The sequence below is a fragment of the Elephantulus edwardii genome, unplaced genomic scaffold, assembly GCF_000299155.1.
Source record: "Elephantulus edwardii isolate Elephantulus edwardi_28Jun2011 unplaced genomic scaffold, EleEdw1.0 scaffold00006, whole genome shotgun sequence".
Lineage (NCBI taxonomy): Eukaryota > Metazoa > Chordata > Mammalia > Macroscelidea > Macroscelididae > Elephantulus > Elephantulus edwardii.
Genome location: NW_006399756.1, coordinates 32,468,278 through 32,493,353, shown reverse-complemented (window position 1 = coordinate 32,493,353; position 25,076 = coordinate 32,468,278). Strand labels below are relative to the sequence as shown.

The 25,076-nt window shown below is 37.8% G+C and overlaps 1 protein-coding gene across 1 annotated transcript in view; it reads right to left on the bottom strand.

Annotated features, from left to right (window-relative positions):
• Nucleotides 1-25,076, bottom strand: part of HPSE2 (heparanase 2) — a 771,012-nt gene that overhangs the window by 227,159 nt on the left and 518,777 nt on the right. The window contains exon 5 of the mRNA XM_006880197.1: nucleotides 21,979-22,150. Within this exon, the coding sequence (XP_006880259.1) occupies nucleotides 21,979-22,150 (172 nt within the window). The remainder of the gene's footprint in view (nucleotides 1-21,978; nucleotides 22,151-25,076) is intronic.

Genomic DNA, 25,076 nt, shown 5'->3' with positions numbered 1-25,076 from the left:
AATGTGAACAAGATACGGCAGCCATTCTACAGAAAAGCCCAAGGGGGAAATGTGATAAAATTATTAATTTTGAATTAAGGAGAACTTCCCATTCCAAAGAAAGGTGATCCAATAGTGTGGAAATTATCAAACAATAGCATTAATATCACATGCAAGAAAGATTCTGCTGAAAGCAGGGAGTACCAGAGGAATGTCTATCTGTGTTTCATTGATTATGCAAAGGGCATTTGACTATGTGGATCACAACAAACTGTAGCTAACTCTGAGAATGGGAATCCCAGAACACATGACTGTGCTAATGCGAAAGCTATACTTATACAGGAGGGAGTCATCAGAACAGAGCAAGGAAACACTGCATGATTCAAAATTGGGAAGGATGTACACCAGGGATGTGTCTGATCTCCATACTTTTTCAATCTTTATGCAGAACAGATTATCAGGGAGGCTGGGCTCTCTGAGGAGAAATGTGGCATCAGGATTGGAGGAAGACTCATCAACAATCTGTGTTATGCAGATGACACAATCCTGCTTGCTGAAACTGAGGAGGACCTGAAATGCTTGCTGTGGAAGGTCAGGGACTGCAGCCTTCAGTATGGAGTGAGGCTCAATATTAAAAGGAAACTAGGATTCTCACGACTGGGATGTTTGGCAGCATCATGATGGATGGTGAAGAGATTGAGATTATTAACAGATTTAGTTTGCTTGGCTCCACAATCAACACTCTTGGCACCAGCAGCCAGGAAATTAAAGGATGTACTGCAATGGGAAAGTCTGTGGTTAGAAAACTCTCTAAAGTAGTGAAGAGTAATGCTGTCACTCTGGAGACTAAGGTGCACCTGATAGAGGCCATGGTCTTTGCAATCACTTGCTATGCATCAGAGAGCTGGAAAATGACTATGGATGATAGAAAAAGAATTGATGCCATTGAGCTATGGTGCTGGAGAAGACTACTGAATATACCTTGGACTGCTAAGAGAGTGAACAGGTTCGTCCTGGAGAGGATGAAGCCAGGCTGCTCCTTGGAGGCAAGGATTCTGAAGCTTCGTCTGACATACTTTGAACATATTGCAAGGTGGGATCAGTCCTGGGAGAGGGACATCTGGCTTGGGAGTGTAGAGGGACAGCACAAGAGAGGAAATCCATTGATGAGATGGACTGGGATAATGGGGGTAGGTGTGTCAGAGACAATAAGATTGGCACAGGATAGAGCAAGGTTTAGGGCTGTTGTATATAGGGTTGCTATGAGTCACAGGGGACTCGACGGCACATAACAACAACAAGCTGAATTGAAGGAAATAACAAATGGAAAGGTATCTTCCATTTGGTCTAAAGTCACTTACTTTCCTCTGGCTAAGTATATATTGAGCCATACTAGGTAATGACCAAGGGTGACAGAAGAAGAATTGATGCCTTTGAGTCATGGTGTTAGAGAAGAAAGAATACTGAATATACCACAGACTGTCAAGAGAACGAACAAGTCTGTCTAGTAGAAGTTGAAATCAAGCTGCTCCTTGGAGACAAGGATTTTGAGACTTTGCCTCACACAGCTGGGGCATGCAGCCAAGAGGGACTTCTTTGAAGAAGGATATTTATTGTATTTTAAAGGGTTGAGGGACAGTGCAGGACAGGAAGATTCTGGATGAGATGGATTGACACAATAACTGGAGTAATGAGAGTAGGTATGTCAGAGATGGTGAGATTGGCTCAGAACACAGCAGTGTTCAGAGCTATTGTGCATAGAGTCACTATGAGTTGCCTCGACTTGACAGCACATAACAATAACAACAGGTGATGTATACTCATCACTATTGAGATGATTTTGACTCATGGCTATCCTTCACCAAGTTTCTACAATTTTATATCTTAATGGGAGCATATTTTCTCTTTCTCCTGCAAAGAGGCCAGTCAATTGGAACTGTTTCATATGACTTCCAATGTATAATTGGATTATAATATTGGATTGTTGTTGTTTTTGTTAAGCGCCATTGAGTCGAGCATGACTTATAGTGAGTGACCTTATGAACAAAAGACCTGAACCCTGTTCTATAACTATCTTTGTTTTTCTATGTTCATAGTGTTTCCAGAGGTATGTGGTTTAGGAAGTGGATGCCGTTCCTGCTTCCAAACCTCAATCAATCTGGGAGGTCCACCAAACACTGTCCACAATGGGTAACCATTATGGCATTTGACATGCCAGTGGCACAGTGTTCAGCATCCCAGAAACTCCAAGTTACTTCAGTACAGAAAATTGACAGACCAGTGTTGTTCCACTTAAAAGAATGCTCATCCCAAACACAGTGAACACCTGCAGCATCTTAAATACAAGGCCTGTCCACCAGGTCCCGGATGACTTTAAACCAAGAGGATTCCAGCCCACAGCTCATTGTCAGCTAAATCCAGCAATATTGAACATACTAATATTCAAATTTCCCTTTCTCCCATTGTCTTTCCCTTTCTTTTATCTTTTCATTCTTCATGTCCCCTTCACCCCATATACTACATGATCTGTATATAACATCACATTATCAGAAGACCAGAAAATATTAAGATTACATGCTTATTATGGATTACAGCTCAACATCAAGAAGACAAAGACCCTCAACACAGGTCCAACAGTCAGTATTATGATGGAGAAAAATTTGAAGCTGTCAATTATTTCATGTTTCTTGGATCAACAGTCAACACTCTTGGTACCAGCAGGAAGGAAATCAGGAGAAACTGAATTTGGCAAGTTCACTATCTGGGACCTCTCCTAAATGCTGAAAAGCAATGATGTCATTTTGAGGCCTAAAGTTAGCCTGATTCAGATCAAGATCTTCTCAATTACCTGCTATGCATCAGAGAGCTGGACAATGAATAAGGATGACAGAAGAAGAATTGATGCCTTTGAGTTGTGGTGCTAGAGAAGAGCACTGAATATCCTAGGGACTCCCAAAATAACAAACAGATAAGCTTTGGAAAAGGTGCAGTCAGAGTGCTCCTTGAAAGCAAAGATGAAGAAGCTTCATCTTTCATACTTTGGACATGTAGCTATGAGAGGTTATTCCTTGGAAAGAGGCATCATACTTGGAAAGATGGAGGGTCAGCAAAGGAAAGGAAGACCCCCAGTGAGATGGATTGACCCCCAATGAAATTACTGGCTTCAGCAATTGACTCTGGTGTCTCCGAGATGAAGAGGATGGCACAGGTTAGGGCACAGGTTTCAGGTTGGCTGTTCACAGGGTCGCTCTGAGTCATATTTGACTTGATGGCACCTAACAACAGTGTGCTCATCTTAATTTCTAAGTGCAGCTCTCTACTTAAAATAGTTGCCATTTTAGAGGATATTTTCTTTAGTTTGATAGATTTATAGGCTCTTTAACATACAAGTATTCAAGACAGGCAAAACTCTTCAATAAATGTATTTTGTCAATAAAGTTATGTTCATAGATTTAATTTAAGGATATTTTTATTGTGATTTTAACTACAGTTTGCAGACACATTGGGTTTTCGTTCATTAATTGACACACAGTTTTTTCCTCCCTTCACCAATTTACTTTGTAATGCGCTTCTTGTTCCAAATTTTTAATCATTATACATATTTTGTCCAAACATAGAATCCTTTAAGACAATTCTTTGATTCATCTGTTCAGTGTGCATTATCTATGCATTATCTATTCTATATTAGAAAAGTAGTACTACGCATAAGTTTAAGGATTTCTTGAATGAAAAAAGGGAGAAAAGTTAACTGCCATTTACTGAATGGTAAGCACTTGGTAAACAGTTTACATACTTTATAACGCTTTAAAGTTGGCGTTATCACTATTATTTTCTAGATAAACTTTGCTCACAGATATAAGGTGAAGAGCTTGCCTTCAATTCCATTTCTTACTCTAAAGTCAGTGGTTTTAACCATGACAATTGGCAAAGTTGTTATACCTGTGGTGCTGTTTTCTTTTCCTAAGACCATGGTAGACCTTACTAAGCCCAGTATTGGCTCAAGAATCCTTACAGAGTGCTAGGGACTATGATCTGAAGCTAACGCCTAACATGAATCCTACTAACTTCTAAAGGTAAGTTTGGGTTAAGGCAGCTACAGGACAGAACAGACAGATATGTAAGAATAAAACATAAAGTAGCCCCAAGTTTGTTTATAATAAAGAAAAAATGGCAGAAGAAAGGATGATGATGACAGAAGACAACAAAAGCGATCTGGGAAGTTGTACTTGAAGCTGGAAGGTGCTCCTTGGGAGAACTGTATGATGGATAAGTCTCAACAATCTAAAATGCTGCTAAGGAAGTCTAGAAGACATAGATTTAAGTAAAGTAAGTTGTAATTAACCTGGTATTAGTTTCACTGGCTGTGAAGCAAGGAAAGGAGGAAAAATGCATTAGGATGTAATGCTGATTTAACATATAAAGTTTTCCATAAAGGCAGGCCTGGCTATAAAACTGACCCTAAAAGACTGAACAGTGAAACAGAGATGGGGAAGACAATATTTTATTTAGTATGGTATACCATACGGCTTGATTGAATGGTGAAGAAGACATGAGAAAACAACATCACAGAGGAGAACAAAAATGAGCTCTAGAGTGAGAGAGAAAAACATCAGTTTCAAGACCTGGCGCCATAGCTCATTAGCTGTGAGGCCTTTTGGAAAATTGATTTGCCTCCCTAAGCTGTTTCATATGGAAATAGTGGTGCCCACTTGTCAAAGCTTTTGAGAAGATTAAAAAGATAATACATACAAGGGAAAAAAGATAGTGCCTGGCACAATGTTGGCATTCAATAAATATGAGGTTTTTTCTCTTGATTCTGGCTTTTAAACTTGATAGTTTAATATATGTTCACCTCTATTCCTTGACCTGTACAATGTGGATGATGAACCCTATTTTGTCTATATTAGAAGGCAGTGGTTCTCATATCTTGACATACAAAGAGTCCCTTTGGATGCTAGTTAAAATATGCAAGTATCTGTACCTTCTTGCCTCACAATATGATTTAAAAGGTTTGGGCTGAGGCCAAAGAATCATGCTCCATGTTTAATGAGCGTTCTAGGTGCTTCTAATGTGAGTGAACCATGGACCACACTCTTCCCTCCACCCCCACAAGACTTGTCTCTCTTGACAACATGCCCAAAGTTTTACCATTCTTGCCTTCAAGGAACACTGACTACACTTCCTCTCAGACATCTTTCTCCTTCAAAGGCAGTTGTGGATTCCAACCACCAGAAAGGTTTAACCTTTGAGATTAACCAGCATAACTCACTATCGACCATGCTGCCAGACCTCCCTAAGGAAGTATATTTCTCAAAATCAAAGTACACATTCAGGACTCTATCCTTTCTCTCTAATGTTCTTTCGAACTCCCATCTCCCCTTGACTTCTCTCTTATTATAAAAAAATTTTCCATTATAATGGTAGTAACTGAGTTACTGAGGACTCAGGTTGCTTCTCCAATTAGGAAAAAGGTCCGAGAGAGAGAGAGAGAGAGAGAGAGAGAGAGAGAGAGAGAGAGAGAGAGAGAACCTGAGAATAAGGTTAAAAGTAACTGTTTGTTAACATAATTCTTAGCTAGGAAACAGGCTTTGCAGTAGCTAGTTCTTCTCTGTTAATGAGGACTGAACAGCTGCTTGGAGAATTTGTTCTCTCTAGAGGCAAAAAGATGGAAACTCCCGTCTTATGAACTAATAGGAATAAACTGCTTTTTTCTCTCTTTTTACAGTCTGATCATATCACATAATTTTCACAACTGAAAGAAAACAGAGCAATTATTAGGAATAACACTGTGATAATTACTTTGTGAACCAAATTGTCCCCAGCTGTACATTTTCCCACTACATATGAGAATGTGTTGTAAGCAGGTTTCTGGGCAGGAGAAGTCGAGTTGTGATCACTCTCATTATACTACTATGTTATTGCAACTAATCTTTTTCGTTTCCTTCTTCATTCAATTCTCTTATTGCTTAAAAAGCTGCATAGAACCATATGCAATGAATTGATTGGAAAACAAGACAACAACGGCCTTTTCAACTTCGATACACATCTGTTCTGGTTAGCATTCCTTTTGAGGTCAACATGTTCTAGGAACTGTACAAAACACTTTCAGTTCAATATTTTATTTATATTCACATTTCATAAAATAGATTATTTCATTAGTCCCATTTTACAAATGAAGAGACCATAATGATGATGAGTCAGTTCACAGCCCATCCAGATCCCACCTGGTTTCATGTGCACAGCCATCTTTCTATATTGATACAAAAGAGCAAAAACCCAAGACGTTACTGATACATATTCAAAGAAACATTTTTGTATGTTTGTTTTTATTTTGGTTGTACTAAGTCAACTAAATTCCATAACTTCTGGTGAGTTTCTTAGCACTCATTGACCTTCTGCCTGATTTCTGGGACTGTAAGTTTTAAGATAAGGAGATTATCCATCTTTCTCCCATATAGTTTCTGGTAGAGTCAATCTACCAGAGGCAAATTACTTTTTTTTCTTTTAACAATTAAGAAGTGTTATTGAAAATGATAAAATATAGAAACATCAGATTCTCAATTTAAAGGAAAATTGACAACATTTTCCAGAACTTTTCTGAAATGACATCATTATTGTCACCACTGAAAACCCCCCAAAAGGTAACTTTATCTATGGCAGATTACTCTTTGCTAATCAATACAATGCACCACAGCACCAGAAATCAAGTAAATGCCAGAGGGTTAGTGCAGAAAAAGACCCTCTTCACATTTCTATGAGGGGACTAAGGTCCAAAGTACATGTGACAGCAAATAAAAGTCCAAAATGATGTTTGGCCACTCTTCATTCTTTTTGGACAGATGCACATAGGCTGAATTCTATGTGAGGTGCAGTAAGCACAGTGTCTAGGGCCTACAATACTCTTTAGAACCTACACGTCAAAATCAGAAGAAAAATATGAACTTTAAATGTAAAGAAAATATTTTTTCATCTATGATCTTTTTAAATAATACAACTGCAAAAATAACTATACATATGCTTTTATAGAGGAAAAGGCTCACAAAGCCAGAACCGAAGGACCACACAAGCTACAATGGGAAGCTGTGTACAAAACATTCTGGAATTTCCATCCTGACTTGGTCATACAACCTTGATAGATATCTATACTCTGAGCAGACTACAGATTATACAAAGCTTTAGGCACTTAGTAAAAGTACTGGTAATTGGACACAATCAAAGACAGATACTCTGAACATAAAAAGGAGTATTTCTATTCCTAGTTTATAAACCACTGCCCATATAGCATACATTCTATGCTTTACTGTGATGAAGACAACTTTTGTTTCTGTGTTCTGTTCTGCTTTGATTACTTTAACTCAAATTAGATTGCTTTTCATAGCTCTCACCAAGGAAACAAAAGGATCCAATGTCTAGGTTTCTGTTCTATCCAAGATTCAGGTTAGAATACTTCACAAACAGATCAAAGCACATTAAGCTCCCTTTCACTCTTTATTCTTACATTTATTCAACAAATCTGAGCAACTAAGAACATTAGGGTCCCTCCCATTCTTTATTCTTACATTCATTCAACAAATCTGAGCAACTATTGTGTGACAGACCTTTTACCAGCACTGAATATATGTTACTAAGTACAATCAACATATTTATTGCCTTCACAAAGCTTATCTTTATAACTAACAAATAAACAAATAAATAGATATAATTACAAATTCACATATAACCCTTCAGCAGCTTTTCAGAGGCTTTAAATTACATGGGAAAATATTGCCTCTCTTTCTCCTAAGGAGCTGCTGGTGGATTTGAACTACCAGAGATGCATAGCCTTTGGGTTATCAGCACAATTATTTATGTACTACATTGCAGGGCTTCCTAAGTAAGTACAAGTGGTAAATGTAACAAAGAGAATGAACTGAGTGTGTTGATAATTTGTTGGTCCAACAAAAAACTCAGACATGAAAGCAGAGGGGGGAAAACACTCTAGACAGTGAGACAACACATGAAGATTCCTCAGATAAAGAAGTTATCCTATCCTGAGACCAGAGGCCCAAGTGTAGTAAGATAATAGAGAATAACAGAAGAATGAGGAGGTGGACCATGACCAGATTGTTCATTGTAAAGTGTTACAGAACAAGGCAAGGTTAAGCCTCATTGTAAGAACAAGGAAAATTTAAAATAAAAAAAAGAACAAGGAAAATTTATTTAGTAAAGAATCTTTAGCATATCAGCTGATTCATGTTTGTTAAAATATTTTTCTGACAATGAATTGGTGAATAGATTGAAAAAGAATAAGAGTCGAGGCAGACAGTCTAGTAACAAGACTGTTGAAGCAGTCTAGGTTCTCCAAATCTTATTTTTTTTTTGTTAGTTTCTGCTCTGTTGCCATTCTTTACCCAAATCAGAGCTCATGTTCCAAGTCAATGTGGCTCAAACATGTTTGTGAAACATGTTATTCCCTCAGGATAGTTTCTGAAAATAAGACTCTGTGGTCAAATAAACTCAGGAAATTCTGCATACTAAATCCCCTTCTTGGAGATTCAAAATGTAAACTAATGTATTAAAGGTGCCAGGAAGTGTTAGAGTAAGTTGGCGTATTCAGTATTTTCCAAACTTACTTGACCATTGGAACCTTTTATTTTAGTTAGCTCCCCATAATGTTAATATCCTGCAGAACTGATATTCTCCAGAGTGCATTTAAGGAAATGTTGCCATAAGTCATTCTAACCAATAGTTATGCAAACTTCGTGTGCTTGGTTTACTGGGCCTTCTCCTTCTCCTCTCTACTTTTTTATTCTAATGGCTCAGAAAATGTTTTCTAACTTCTCATCTATTACATGAAGATATTAGGCGCTATATTTTTTTTCATTTCTCTTTTTATCTACTTCCCATCATAAGCAAGTGAAATATTGCTGAAGATAATTCCAAAATGGTTAGAGCAGTGCACTGACAGGGAACTGCCTGAAATTCAAGTGAGATTAAAAAAGGATGTTGAGTAAGAGATAATCATTGCAGACATCCGTCTTAGCATACAGTAGAGAATACCTGAAATATGTTTGTCTGTGTTTAGTCAGCTGTATAAAGGCATTTGATTGTGTAAATTCTTACTCTCTATCATGCAATAGGAAATATTTTACCAACTAAGTAAGATTATTTTCTTTTTATATATATTAAAATTGTTCCAAATCATACTACCTACATCCTAGGGTGAAGACTATGCTTTCTCTACCATGCCACTAATAGGATTCTCTCCATAGACATTTTTGTCTAATTATTTAAATCCAAATCAATTGTCTTGAACACCACTGATATCTTATTCTGAACTGAATCAGCTGCTTTTTAGGCTTGTTATATTACATAGTTAATATATCAGTCTGTTTTACTGGGATGGCTCACATGTTGCTAAGATTTTGGAAGGCATGCAGCCAGCAATTCAAATACCAGTAGGGTAATCCATGGTGGACAGGTTTTATCAGGCATACAAGAAAGACATACTAGAAAAAAGGACTAGCCATCCACTTCTGAATTAATTGACAGTTACAATTTTATAAATATCCTTGGACTATTGTCTGATATTGTATCAGAAGGTGAGCCCTTCACGTTGGAAGGCAGTCAAAATATGGCTGGAGAAAAACTTCCTCCTTAAAGAGCTGTTGCTATGAGCCCTATAATCTGCTCTGGCCTATAGTGACACTATGATTGATAGAAGAGTAAACCACTATCTGATGTCATCCTCACAATCTCTGCTTTACTTAAGCAGACTCTACCTTAATGATATGGGTGGAGTAAGCTTTCAGTCAATGTAACCTTCATTTGCTGATGAAGTAGGCTTCAGAATGAGGAGAAATAGCTGCAAATATTCACTAGTAATTGAAACATGGGAGCATAAAGTATAAATCAGGGAAAACTGGAAGCTGTCAATAATGAAAGAGAATGCATAATGAGCAACATCCTAAGAAATGAACGGAAATGAACTTATACTGGGCGTTTTAAATTCAATAAGCTTATATTCTACAATGTTAAGAATGATAAATTAAGCCAGAATACTAAAACAAGTCCAGGAGAGCCAAAATATGACTTTGAGTCTATCTTATCTGGGTTCTAAAGAATAGATTCTATACATTAAAGACTAACGACCAGAAAATTTTAAGAGATTACTTCAAGAAGGTCATGAATGAAGAAAACAACTCAACAACTCACTGTTGCTGAGTCAGAATCAGAGCTGACCTTCCAGCTTCTCAGAGTCTGTAAATTTGTCCATCTTTCTCCTGTGGAGTCACTGGTGAATTTGCGTTACTAGAGAGGTGCCACCTTTGGGTTGCCAGTGTAACTCCCTATGGACTACACCGCCAGAATTGCTTTATAAGGAAAACTAAGGGTCCTTAAAAAGGCATGAAAGAAAGAGAAAAGGCCAAAATGGATGACAGAAGAGACTCTGACACTTTCTCTAGAATGCAGAGAAACTAAAGTGAATGGAAAAAATTATATAGAGAGCCAGATATCTTTCAAAGGGTGAACCAGAAGACAAAGCAAAGTATCATAATGAAGTGAAGATAATGTGTGAAGATCTAGCATTAGAAACCAAAAGGAAACACTATGGTCAGTATTTCTATGGCTAACAAAATAGAAAAAAAGGTCAAGACTCGAATTGCAATAGTGAAGAATTCAATGGGCAAAATATTGAATAACATAGAAAATGTCAAAAGAAGGTGGAAGGAATACACAGAATCACTACTAAAAGAACTGGTTCACACTGAAACATGTTAAAAAACCAATGGATCTAAAGAAAGAAAATCTAGTAGCACTAAAGGCATTGGTAAAAAGAAATAAGGCTGCAGAAATTGATAGAATACCAATCGTAATGTTTCAACAAATAGATGGAGCTCAGAAAGTGCTCATTTGTCTACACCAAGAAGTTGAAAAAGACAGCTACCTGGCCAGCTGACTGGATGAAATTCACGTTTATGTCAATTTTAAAGGAAGGCGATCCAACAGAATGCATAAATTACATTATACATAAGTAAAACCTTGCTGAATGTACTTTAAAAATGGCTGCAGCCAGAAATACAAGCTAGATTGAGAAGAAGACATATAGAACAAGGGATTTCATTGCTGAATCTTTGTCAAAAGTAAAGAATACCAGAAAGATGTTTCTTTGCGTCTTATTAACTGTGCAAACGCATTCAATCAGATGGAACACAATAAGTTATAGATGATATTGCAAATAAAGAGAACATTAGAGCACTTAATTGTATTCATTTGGAACCCGTACATAGATGCTTCCTGACAATATATTTAAAACATAAATTTATCAGCATGTATAAATTCTGAAAAAGAGTATTCTTGTTATGTACCCTACAGGCAGAAACAACTCATAACTGACCTGTCAGCAGGTTTTCAGAGGCTGTAAATCGTGTATGTGGAGATCTCCCATCTTTCTCCCACAGAACCAGTACCTTCGAGTTGGCAGAGGAATTTCTTACCATTAACCCTGCAGAGCTCCCTCAAAAGGAGTCTCAGTATTATTTAATAATTTTTCCCGATGCAAGTGCATCAGCTCTGCCTTTCCTCTGGAAGCTTCTCCCAACAGATCATTTAGATTCTCATTCTAAGGTAGATACAGTAATACATTTAAATAAGTAAAATATAAACATGAAAAATGACTAACTAAAAAGAATTTGCAAGTATTTCCCAATTTCATAAGGGAAGAGATAGAAACATCAAACATCAGCAAGAAAGTATACAAGAATAATTATAATACAAATAAACTTTCAAAACAATAGAAAAGATTTTTCAAGGTAAAAAAGAAAATAATATTTTGGAGTAAGTTTTTCCATTATAGATATGATGTATAAAAGTTTATAGAAGAAAAAATACTAAACTAATATCACTCTCAAGAGTATTTCTTCATGGTTTTAGATAAAAATCAATGAATAAAGCCAAATTCTATATGAGGAAATTAAAATAATAAAACAAGCATTACATTAAATGCTCCTTGTCAAACAGGCAATGTGCCAGCCTCTGAAGACAGAAACATCATGAAGATTCTATATCACTCCCAGTGGAGTTCATATTATAAATGATATTCCTATAAATACCTTATTGTAAATATACTTCAAGAATTTATAATACATCACTGTACTTCTGAAAGAGTGCTGGTGGCATTGTGGATTAAGTGGGTTGGGCTGTCAACTACAGTCAACAGCTGGCTTAGTGGTAAGGTGGTGTGCTGCCAACTCAAAGGCATGCAGTTCAAATCCACCAGCTCCTCTGTAGGAAAAAGATGGACACTTTCCTCCTGGGTGATTAACTGCCTCTGAAAACCTGCTGCAAGGTCAGTTAAAAATTGTTTAACAAAGTTATTCCCCAGGAAAAGATAAAGCAGTTTGCTTTCATAAAGATTTAGAGCTTTGGAAATCCTTTGTGGCAATCCTTTATCCTATATGGTCACACTGTTGGAATTGATTCTATGGAAGCAAATTTTGTTTTATTTTATTGTTTTGTACTCTTGGCACTGTACTATATTCTAAGAATATGTACTAAATAAAATATAGACAGAGCCTGATTCCAATTCACAGACTACTAAAGGAACCAGATAGATGAACAAATAAATTATTATCAATTTCATAAATGGTGTAGTGTGGGGGAGTGTTATATGAAGGCAGAAGAGATCTAAGAAATCCTACCTGAAGAGATCAAAGAAGCTAGAAAGAAGTAGGAAAAGAGGGGAGGGTGGTATGATACCTTTCAGAATTTACAAGGACATTGATATATCTAGAGAACAAATTGTTCAAGGAACCATCGCTGCCTATGTAAGCAGAAACTTGACCCTTTATGGCCAAGAGCACATGTTAAAGAGTTTGGATTTCAAGTAATACGGATTTGACAAGATGGTGCATTTGTAAAAATCTATTCTGAAATCTAACAGAGAGATAACCTATACTTTGGTCAGGAAGCAGTCATTAGAACAAAGCAAGAAAACACTGCAGAATCAGGTAGGATGTATACCAGCGATGTGTCCTATCTCCATACCTTTGCAATTTATAGGCACAACAGATCATCTGGGAAGCTGGGCTCTATGAGGAGGAATGTGGCATCAGAATTGGAGGAAAACTCATCAGTAACTTGTGCAATGCAGATGACACAACCCTACTTGCTGAAGTCAAAGAGGATCTGATGTGTTTACTGCAGAAGGTCGAGGACTGCATCTTTCAATATGGATTGAAGCTCAACATCAAGAAAACAAAGATTCTCACCACTGGACCAATTGGCAGCATCATGATAGATGGTGAAGAGACTGAGATTGTTAATAGCTTCAGATTGTTTGGCTTCACAATCAATATTCTTGGTACTAGCAGCCAGGAAATCAAAAGACGAGTTGCACTGGGAAAGTCTGCTGTCAGAGACCTCTCCAGAGTTCTGAAGAGCAACAATGTCAGTCTGGAGACTAAGGTGTGCCTGATCCAGGCCATAGTCTTCGCAATTACTCGCTATGTGTAAGAAAGCTGGACAATGTCTAGGGATGACAGAAAGAGAACTTATGCCTTTAAGCTATAGTGCTGGAGAAGAGTATAGAATATACCATGAGCTGCTAGGAGAACAAACAGGTTCATCCTGGAGAGGGTGAAATCAGGCTGCTCTTTGGAGGCAAGCATTCTGAAGCTTCATCTGACACACTTTGGAAAAGGAGTGGCCAGTCCTTGGAGAGAGATATCATGCTTGGAAGGGTGGAGGGACAGCACAAGAAAGGAAGACCCTGAATGAGATAGACTTACTCAGTGATTGGGGTAACAGGGGTAGGCATCAGAGACAATACACTTGACTCAGGATAGAGCAGGGTTCAGAGCTGTTGTACATAGTGTTGTTATGAGTCGCAAGCGACTCAACAGCACAACAACAACAACAACATTTTGAAATCTACATGGAGATATTTTTAGAGTAAGACTAGGTTGCTATGAGTTGAAGGGGACTCAATGGCACATTAACAACAACAATAGACACAGTGAAATAATTTAGAAGGAAAAAGAATAAGATTTGGAATGAAAATGAAGATGGAATGTGAGTGTGATACAGTGAATTAATTAATCCCTCTAGGCGTAGCCTTCCATTGTGTGGTGTATGTATATACTAGTCTCTCTGTGCTTATTCTGGAGCAAATTGCTTGCTGTGTTAATAAGGCAAGGTTAGGATAGATTGCATCTTGATTCTCTACTTTACTAGAAGGAATGGTGCTGGTTGTTACTCTTAATTCTCTTGGAGATGCAGCTGATAGTCCTGCAATCTTTTATAGAGGAATACTTTGGAAGGTTTGCTCCTTTTACCCTCTGGAAACTGCATCTAACTTTATCCTGCTGCTGGGGCACATCATTCACCAGGCTCTGCAACCACTTGTATTGGCCTGTGTTAGCCACCCTTCAAGACTCTGCAGCCTATACCTGCCTTACAAATAAGCCTGATCCATCAATTTGGGACTTGCCAGTCTCCAGAGCCAGGTGAGTCATTTCCCTGAGAACTTCAGAAGTTCTGTGAGATACTTCAGTGAATTATGGAACCCAAAAACATAGCAAGAGTGAGAAGGCACCGCAGGGAAGAGGAATAATTGATGTCAGAGACGCTGGAATGGTACAACAGTTCGGACAAGTAGGACATGTGAGGCCTTTTTCAATCTCTACCTCCTAGGATTCTTTTTTTTTTTTTTTTACTAGTTTTTCACCAAACATTGTACAGTGAATGATATGAAATCAGAGATGACAATAATTAATAACTAAGTGAATGCAGAAGTAAGATGTTGTTCTTATTAAAAAACCATGTTGCTGTTAGGTGCCAGTGAGTCAAGCACAGCCATAGCAATCCTATGAACAACAAATTTGAACTCTGTCCTCTCCTGTGCCATCCTCACGATTTCTAACACACTTGAGCTCATTACAGCAGTAACTGTGTTAAACCACCAGGTGGACGGTCTAGCTCTCTTTTGCAGACCTTTCACTTTTCCAAGCATGACGTCCCTCTCCAAGGAATAGCCTCTCCTAGCAAAAGGCCCGAAGTATGTGAGACAAAACTTGGTCATCTTAGCCTCCAGGAGCACTCTGGCTGCCCATTCTCCAAAACATATTTGTTCTTTTGGCAGCCCATGGGATATTCTGAGAAACAAATTCAAGTCTTGAGTTGTAATACTTAGAGATGCTATGGAGAAAATCGTGAATGATCCAGGAAGCATCAAAATAAGATAGAAGGAATACACAGTGTTATTGTACCAAAAAGAACTGGCAGATGCTGAAAAATTTCAGGAACTACTACATTAACAAGAGCCAATGGTAATGAAAGAAGAAGCTGAAGATGTATTGAAGGCACTGGCAAAAAATAAGATACTAGAAATTGATGTAATACCCATTGATGTGTTTCAACTAACAGATAAAGCCCTGGATGCACTCACCAGTGTATGCCAGGAAATTTGAAGAACAGCTGTCTGACCAGCTGACTGGACGACACTCATATTTGTTCCCATTCCCAAGACCAACAGAATGTGGAAATTACTGAACATTGTCATTAATATCACGTGTAAGCAAAATAGTAAATAAAAAAATAAAATAATTCAAAAGCGCCTAGAAGAATACATACATAGGGAACTGCCAGAAGTTCAAGCAGGACTTAGAAGAGGTCATGGCACCAGTGATGCATTGCTGATATCAGATGGATCCTGGATGAAAGTAAAGAATACCAGAAGAATGTATATTTATGCTTTATTGACTATGCAAAGGCATTTGACTGCGGGGATGATAACAAACTATGGCTAACATTGAGAATAATGGGAAAAACATTTAATTGTGCTCATGAGAAACCTATACCTAGACCAAAAGGCTGTTGTGTGAGCAGAGCAAGAAAACATTACATGGTTTAAAATTAAGATATGCGTCAGTCTTGTATCCTCTCTCCTAACTTATTCACTCATATGCTGAACAAATCATTTGAGAAGATGGACTCTGAAGAAGAATGTGGCTTTAGGATCGGAGAAAGACTCATCAATAACCTTGTTATGTAGATGATACAATCTTGCTTGCTGAAAGTGAGGAAGACTTGAAGCACCTGCTGCAGAAAATCAAAGACTTCGGCCTTCAATATCAATTACATCTCAAGAAAACAAAAATTCTCACCATTGGACCAACAGGGATTGAAAAGGTCAACAACTTCAATTTATTTGGATTCTTGATATCAGCCAGGGACCTCTCCATATTGTTTAGAAGCAACGATGTCAGCTTGAGGGCTAAGGTGCACCAGATTTGGATAATGATCTTTTCAGTCACTTGCTATGCTTTTGAAAACTGGTCAATGACAAAGAACTGATGCCTTTGAACTGTGGTGTTGGAGAAGAGTACTGAACATCCAAGAAAACAAAATAGAATGACATAGATGGCCTCTTAGTCTAAGCCTCAAGGAAACTGGTTATTTGGTCATTAAACAAACCTTAGAACACAAACATAGACTCAGCTTTCAGGCTGGAATGGACTCTAGCTGACCCTCTGATAGGTGGTCAGAGGCTGTAAATCACTCAGGAGGAGACATCCATTCTTCCTCCATGAAGCAGCTGGTATGCCTTTGATTTAGTAGTGAAATTCCCTACTCACCAGGCTGCAAGAGCTCCCTTAGGACAACAAGAAAGTAAAAACAAAAGTACAATTTGGGAAATTTTCAGCTCTTCTTATAATTAATGGAATTAAAATTCAAACAATTATGAGGCACAATCTTGAACAATAGATTAATTCAATTACAACAGAATATATTCATTGTTGTTGGGTTATAGGAAGAATCATGATAATGGTGAAGAATATTGAACATGCCATGAACTTTCAGAAGAACAAATAAATATGACTTGAAAGAAAGAGAACCAGATTATTCTTTACAAACAATTGGGGATGGGGAAACTTCCTCTTATGCACTTTTGGACATGTGTTTAGGATGGATTAGTCCCTAGCGACTCTGATGGCTTCTTGTTGTTAAGTACCATCAAGTCAGAATTGACCCACAGCTGACCCTTCAGCAGGTTTTCAGAGGCAGGAAATCAAACAGGGAGGAGGCTTCCCATCCTTCTACCTCAAAGCAGTTGGTGGATTAGAACTCTGAGCCTCTGGATTGCAGCATAGCTTCTTACCATCAGGCCATCAGAGCTCCCTTGTGTTGTTATTGCTGTTATGTGCGGTGGAGCAGACTATTACTCATAACTACAACCTGATGAACAATACCTCTGAACCTTTCCCTCTTCTGAGCCAACCTCATCATCTCTGACACACTGACTGTTCCCATAAGTAAGGAATTGCACTGCCAATAGCAATGGTATACAGTTCAAATCCATCAGCCATCTCTTCCCGTGTGATTTACTGCCTCTAAAAACCCAGTGTAGGGTCAGTTATGGTTTGGGTTCAACTGGATGATACACAACAATAACAACAGTCTTGGGGAAGAATAGTATGTTAGCTAAAGAAGAAAAGGAAGTTAGTGAGTAAAAGGAAGGCTCTCAGCAAGAAGACTGACATTCAACGCAGTAATGAAATTGACCAAATCAAACATAGCAAACACTGTGAGGTGGCGTGTTTGGTTTTGTTGAAAATAAGTTTGCTCTGAGTTGAAACGGAATGGATTGCACCAAACAACAACAATGTGTGTGTGTGTGTGAATACCCTAATACTTTTTTGCTCTGTAACCTGATAAAATCATTCTGAAAACAAAATTGGCAACAAATGAAAGAACCATAAAATTATCATATACTTTGACCCAGTAACCCCGTTTGGAATATATAGCCCAAAGATGTAATTTTAAGGAAATAAAAAACCTATTTGTATAAAGATGTTTATAGTTTTGCTATATATTACAGGCAAAAACTGGAAAGAGCCCAACCACCCAACAGTGAGAGATACTTAGGCAGACTTTGGCACATAAATGCAAGAGGATATTTTATTGCTATTAAGAATGACAAATATGAGAACTATGTGGAAATAAGAAAAAGGCCATATGAAGCAATGAGGGAAAAATGCAGAACTCAAAATGATACATATACAAGGATCACAACTATGTAAAATTTTATTTGTATAACCAGGAGGTTTGGAAAAGACTACAGGGCTGGTGATTTAGAGTGCTGACATTTTTTGTTATTGTTAGTTAAAGTTGCTGGGGATGTTTATGTGTTCCTAGTTATATTTCACAGCATATTTGGTGTATATACATTAAGAAAGATAAATCTTTTCTTTTTTTTCTGCGGAAAAAAATTCTCATCAGTATCTTTACTTTCCCTAAACGTTTTTCACTTCTCTCCTGAGTCCTGGTTTTTTGATATATATTATTGTTACCACCACAACAACCCGTCACACTCTCAGATCTTTCAACAGTTCTTTATTATTATGTCAAAGTTTCTTGATGTATTCAAAACAAACCAGCACCTATGACGCTCACATTTATACAAGTTTACAAACTGGAATGCTCAACTACACTTTAAAAAAACTAGTAAAGGGTCTCTGTTGGTGCAGTCGATATGGAGTTGCACTTAAAGAAAGAAACAGAGACCTAGGAGAGGAACTTCAACAGTTAGAGATGTGAGAAAGAAGGAGTGAGCAGAAAGGTAAGAGGGTACTGCATCACCAAGAGAGAAGAAAGCCAAACAAGACAGGAGTGATGCTAGGATATCAAGAGGGAAAGAATCAGGACAGAAAGTGACATTAAGCCCAGTGCTGTAAAAGCCTTTTCTTTTTTTACCTTCCCTTCGCCTACCTAAATAAAAGAAGTATTTATCCATTCTTTATCTACTCTTCCCATCACCTCTGTGTCACATCCTCCACTCCCATAACCAACTCCTTTGTTGTTGTTTTTTTTTTGTAATTTGGCTTTTTTTTAAAATTCCTTCTCCATTTTTCAATTGGTTTGCGTGTAATTATTCATATACATTGTACTTCATTCATGCACATTGTTTCATAAAATCTCTCATATACATTGTATTTTACGTAATTAATTACTATTTATCTATGCCTATTACCATTCTGTCTTTTCAAATCCCCATTGACTCTTTCCTATTCCTTCATCTTGGCCACCCTTACCCTCTACACTAACCTCTGCTGTCCTGGTGATTTTCTCATCTTCTCTTTTTTTTTCTGGACCCCTTCGATTTTGTCTCCTCATCATCCTCCACTAGATTTCCATGGCTATAAATCTTAATGGGAGGAGATTGTCCAGCTCTCTCCCTCAGAGAACTGGGTGTATTTGAACCACTAACCTTTTTGATTAGCAATGTAACAAGCTATGCACTATGTCACCATAACCGCATAAAATCACATTAGAGTTGGCAACAAAGTGGCTCTGGTGGTCTGGTCTGTAGGAAGCTGTGCTGCAAACCTAAAGGCTAGAACCACCTTTCTGGTGGTTCAAATACACCAGAGGCTTCATGGGAGAAAGATGGCAATCTCCTTCCATGCAACGTATAGCTTCAGAAGAGTTGCCGGAGGGTCAGTTATGAGCAGGTTCCAACCTGATGGCCATGAGTTTGAGAAACACATTTCAGTGGAGAGGTGCACAGAGATTCTGCCTCCGGCGACATATTCCACAGTCACCATGCCAGTCCAGGTATCTAGTACTCTTTCTCTGGCACTCTTTCAACAGACTTCTCATTGATTTCCCAGTTTCGTCTCCAACTCATTTTCAAGAATACTTATTATACAATAAAGCAAATTATTTTCTTCATCACTTAGAAATGAATATCTTCCTCACTGCACTTAGAAAATACTCCAAGCCACATAGCATGCCTCTAAGTGTCCATGTCGTATGATTCCTTCTTACTGTTCTAATTATACATTTCTCTTCCAAACCTAGCCTTTTTTTAAAAAAATTATTTTATTAATTTTAATGAACATTTACAAAGATTTTGAATTTCCATTCATTCATTTTTGCATTTTTTCTCCCTGCTCCCTCTCCCCCAGTTCACTCTTCTCTTTGAAAAGTAAAATAAAAATTCCTTTACTGGTATAAAATTCCTGCCCCTACCCCTGAGTAAACTCCACTATGCAACCTTCATTCTAGACTCTTGTCATAACTAAAATATGTAATCATATATGGCTTTTAAATGGTTCCCTCACTTGTTTCAATGCAGTATAGATAATTTATCCAATTTTTTTTAGTCTCACCCCACCCTGATGTCAGTCCCGTTCTACAACAGTGGCACTATGCAGGACTTGTCCTTTTGTGGCTGAGGTACTTCACTCTGCAAAATGTCCTCCAGGGTTATCCATTGTTAATAATATTGCATGAGTTTCTTGTTTTTCAATGCAGTATAGTATTCCATTGTGTGAATATGCCAGAGCTTCTCTATCCATTTGTTTGTTGATGGGCACTTAGGTTGTTTCCAACTCTTTGCTATTGTAAACAAAGCTGCAATAAATATGGGTGTGCATATATCTGCCTGAGTGGCAGTTCTGGTTTCTTTAGGTTATATTCCCAGTATTTGTATACAAGCACTTTTCCATGTTTTTCTCCCTGCCCCTGGCAAGAACAGTATATTCTGTGTTCTCGCTTTGCTTAGCAAATTCTTACTCATCCATTAGATCATGTCTTACATGGCTCTCCTCCTGTTAGGTGCCATTTCCTGTAGGGCCTTCTATGACTTCCCCAACTCAATTAATCTTCTAGGCCCTATAAATATTCATAGCACTATTTAACTCTCCATGGTATTGTCTAAGTTTAAGATTAGTTGGTCAATATTTTCTCCACAATAATTGGTTAATTGCACGTGCCACACAGCAAAGAGAATACTTGGTTTTGTTCGCTATTCTATCCTCAGTTCCTAACATAGTACCTTGAACTTTGTAGTTGCTCTAGAAACATTTGCTAACAGAATTAGTGATTGATACAGTCATGGCTGTGTCATGACTGAGAAATCACTGTCAGTCCCATTAGAGTGCATAAATGAAATCAACAAGGAAAAAGTATAAGGCATAACTATATGAACATAAATAACAATTACTAGCTTTATTTTATTATGAATTCCTGAAAAATGCATGAAGTTCAACAAACATGATTCCTACCACCTAATTATAACATGTAAAATGACACTGGAGAAGCCTCAACGGAATAAGGACTAGGCATTTGGTTGCTAACTAAAATGTTAGTTATTGGTCAATTGATCTTTGTATTTGTCTTATTTTTACTCAAAATGTCTTACTCTTCCTGGATTTGAAGGAATAGCCATACCCATTCAAAGTGTGTCCCATAAGAGGTATGTCTTGGTGTATGCCCTGTGTTCCAGATAAACTTAATTTTTCACCCTCATGTTTTTCTCACCTTTCCTGCTTCAATTACATTTTGGCTCCCTCTGACCATAATTCTACCTCTTTGCTGACAACGCATTCATAGCCAGATATTCCCCCTGAGCTTGATAACTGGTTCTCACCTGCATGTATGTTTCACTTGGGCAATTTGAGCCTCGCCTTACCTAAAGGCCTGAGGCAGAGAATGTTCAACATAATGGCTAATCCATAACTAATGCTGAAAAATGATTGCTATGCTCAGTCAAAATGAAATAAATAAAGCGGTATCATTCTTCAGGGTATTTGTTACTAAATCCATTGGTTAAATTTTTCTTTAATATATAGTAGTTTATAGTAGTTCTCAATTATTTTAAATATAGTGAATACTTGTTTGTGTGTGTTTTTAAAACACAAAATTATACTGTGAATTCTGTAAATGTGGTTTTTCACAGTATGCCTCCTTTTTAACCCAAACTTGTACTACCTTTCTCTTTACTCCAACACACCCACCTACCACCATCTACCACTTATGTACGTAGAGCCTAGAGAAATTAAAAATTCTTCCACACTTTTGACTAAAGAATCCCTGATTTAAATTTGGATTGTCTTTTGAAAAAAAAATCTATTCTCATTTTAAGACGATGAAAATAACTAGGAAAAATACAAGTGCATTAATCTATTACATTGATGAATAATATCACAAGAACAACTAAATAGTCTGACCTACCCATCAAGGAGGGCGATTACGTTCTTCCTGGGCCGCCCAATATTAGGGCCATACAAGCTGGCTCTGGAGTAAATCCGGATGGGCTGCAACAGGCTCTTCAGCTGGATATAATCCTTTCCCAACTGGCTACCATTTACTGCCCGGCCATGCATAGTCCGATAGTTATTTGGCTCTAGATTAAAAGCAGACATGTAAGTCAGGGTTGAGAAGGATAAGGCTCAGCTAATCTTTTCGTATTTATAGATATCTGTACCTTTTTCTTAACAGTGTGAATAAAATAACTTTAAAATGGAGTAAAAGCTGATTTAGCTTGCGTAATCATTCCAATAAAACAGTCAAGTTTAAAAAATAAAAAAAATCATAAAAAGTCAAATTAGTAGTACAATTTTGTCATTCCACTCATTTTTCAAAAGATTTACTAATTAAAAGGTAGATTATACTGATTTGCAGGTGATAATTCATAATGAATGAATTTCATTGAGATGGTCACTGTAGTAATTTTTTTAAAAAAACCCAAAACTTTAACATTCAACTAAAGCAAAATATTTTGAGTGAAATAACTTTGAACAATGTTGTTGTTCCCCTTACTTCTGTTTCCATTAACTTAGTAGCTCAAAACTGGCAGAAATAGTAATGAAAACCAGTAGTTATACTGCTGATGGGGCTAAGTTGATTTCAAATACAATAAAAGTACCAGGGAAGGCCAGCTTTCTAGGTTGTGCTATTGGAAGGGGCAAACAATAGATCAGCAGACAAGTAAGAAATGGAACAGGGATATTTGAGAAATTTGACAGTCATGCTCTATTGCTATGTACCGTTGAGACAGAAATGACTCATAGTTGACACCCCAGCAGATTTTTAGAGGCAGCAAATTGCACCAGAGGTGACTGACCATCTTTCTCCCATAGAGCAGCTGGTTGATTTGAAGTGTGTGTTCTGGGTTTGGATTGACAACATAACTCCTTGATAAGGCAGGTTGTTAGGTGCCCTTGAGTTGATTAAAACTTACAGCAACCTTATGAACAACAAAACTGAACCCTATCCTATCCCTCTTCACCATGTCTGACATACTTAAGCCCATTGCCAAAGTAACTATGTCAGTCTATCTCATTAAGGGTCTTCACCTCTTTGGATGACCTTCCATCTTTCCAAGAATTACATCCCTTTCTAAAAAGTACCTATAACATGCCCAAAGTATGTGAGATGAAGCTTTGCCAGCTTTGCCTCCAAGGAGTATTCTGGCTGCACTTTCTTCAGGCTATATCTGTTTGTTCTTTTGGCAGTCCATGGGATAGTCAGTATTGTTCTCCAACACTATAGCTCAAAGGCATCATAAACTCTTCTTTTGTCATCTTTATTAATTGTCCAGCCCTCAGATGCATAGTAAGTTATTGAAAAGACCATGGCCTGAATTAAATGCATCTTAGTCTTCAAACTGATGCCATTGCTCCCCATTAATTTGGAGAGGTCCTTGACAGAGAACTGAATGCAATATGCCTCCTGGTCTCTTGACTGCTGGTACCAAAGGTGCTAATTGTGTATCCAAGTAAGATGAAATTACTGACAATTTCAATCTTTCCTCTATTATGATGTTGCCTTTTGGCTCATTTTTGGGAATTTTGTGTTTTCCTGATACTGAGATGTAAACAAAGGAAGAAGTTCAAGCTGCACTGGAGGCAGTGGCACAAAATAAGTCCCCAGAAATCAATGGGATACTAATATGTTTCACCTAACAAGAGATGCAGTACTGGTCTACATCAGAAAAAAAAAGGGATGCAGCTTAACTTGGGGGAATTCTATAGCTTAAGCATTAAAAGAAGATGGAAAGAGTATACAGAGTTGTTGTACCAAAAGGAATTGGTGAACACAGAAAAATTTAATGAAACAACATATGAGCAAGAGCCTGTGGTGATGAGGAAGTTCAAGCTGCTCTGAAAGAATTGGCAAAAAACAAGGCCCCGGGAATTGATGGCATACTGACTGACATATTTCAACAAAAAGATGCTGCTCTTGATGTGCTCACCAAGTTGTGCCAAGAAATGTGAAGGACAATCACCTGGCCTAATGACTGGAAGAGATCTGTATTTGTTCCCATTCCAAAGAAAGGTGATCTGACAAGAGTGTGGAAATTATCAAATTATATCATTGATATCACATGCAAGCAAGATTCTGCTGAAGATCATCCAAAAATGACTGTAACAGCACATCAACAGAGAACTGCCTGAAGCACAAGCTGGATTTAGAAGAGGCTGTGGCACTAGGGATATTATAGCTAATGTCAGATGGATCTTGGCTGAAAGCAGAAAGTACCAGAGGAATGTCTATCTATGTTTCATTGACTATGCAAACACATTTGACTGTGGATCACACAAAATGTGGCTGACTTTGAGAAGAATGGGAATCCCAGAACACTTGATTGTGCTTTTGTGAAATTTATCTTTGGACCAGGAGGCAGTGGTCAGAACAGAGCAAGGAAACACTGCATGGTTCAAAATTGGGAAAGGAGTGTATCAAGGATGTGTCCTACTCCATACCTTTTCAATCTATACATGGAACAGATTATCCAGGAGGCTGAGCTTTATGAGGAGAAGTGTGGCATCAGGATTGGAGGTAGACTCATCAATAATCAGCATTATGCTGATGACACAATGCTGCTTGCTGAAATTGAGGAGGACCTTGAAGTGCTTGATGCAGAAGGTCAAGGATTGCAGCCTTCAATATGGATTGAAGCTCAACATCCAGAAAACAAACGTTCTCACCACTGGGTTGATTGGCAGCATGACAGATGGTGAAGAGATTGAGATTGTTGACAGTTTCAGTTTGCTTGGCTCTACAATCAACATTCTTGGTACCAGCAGCCAGGAAATGAAAAGAGTAATTGCACTGGTAATCCTTTCCAGGATACTGAGGAGCAACGATATCAGTCTGGAGACTAAGATGTGCCTGATCAAGGCCATGGTCTTTGCCATTACTTGTTATGCATCAGAGAGCTGGAAAATGACTAGGGATGATAGAAAGAGAGTTGATGCCTTTGAGATGTGGTGCTGGAGAAGAGTACTGAATATACCATGGACTGCTAAGAGAACAAACAAGTTCAT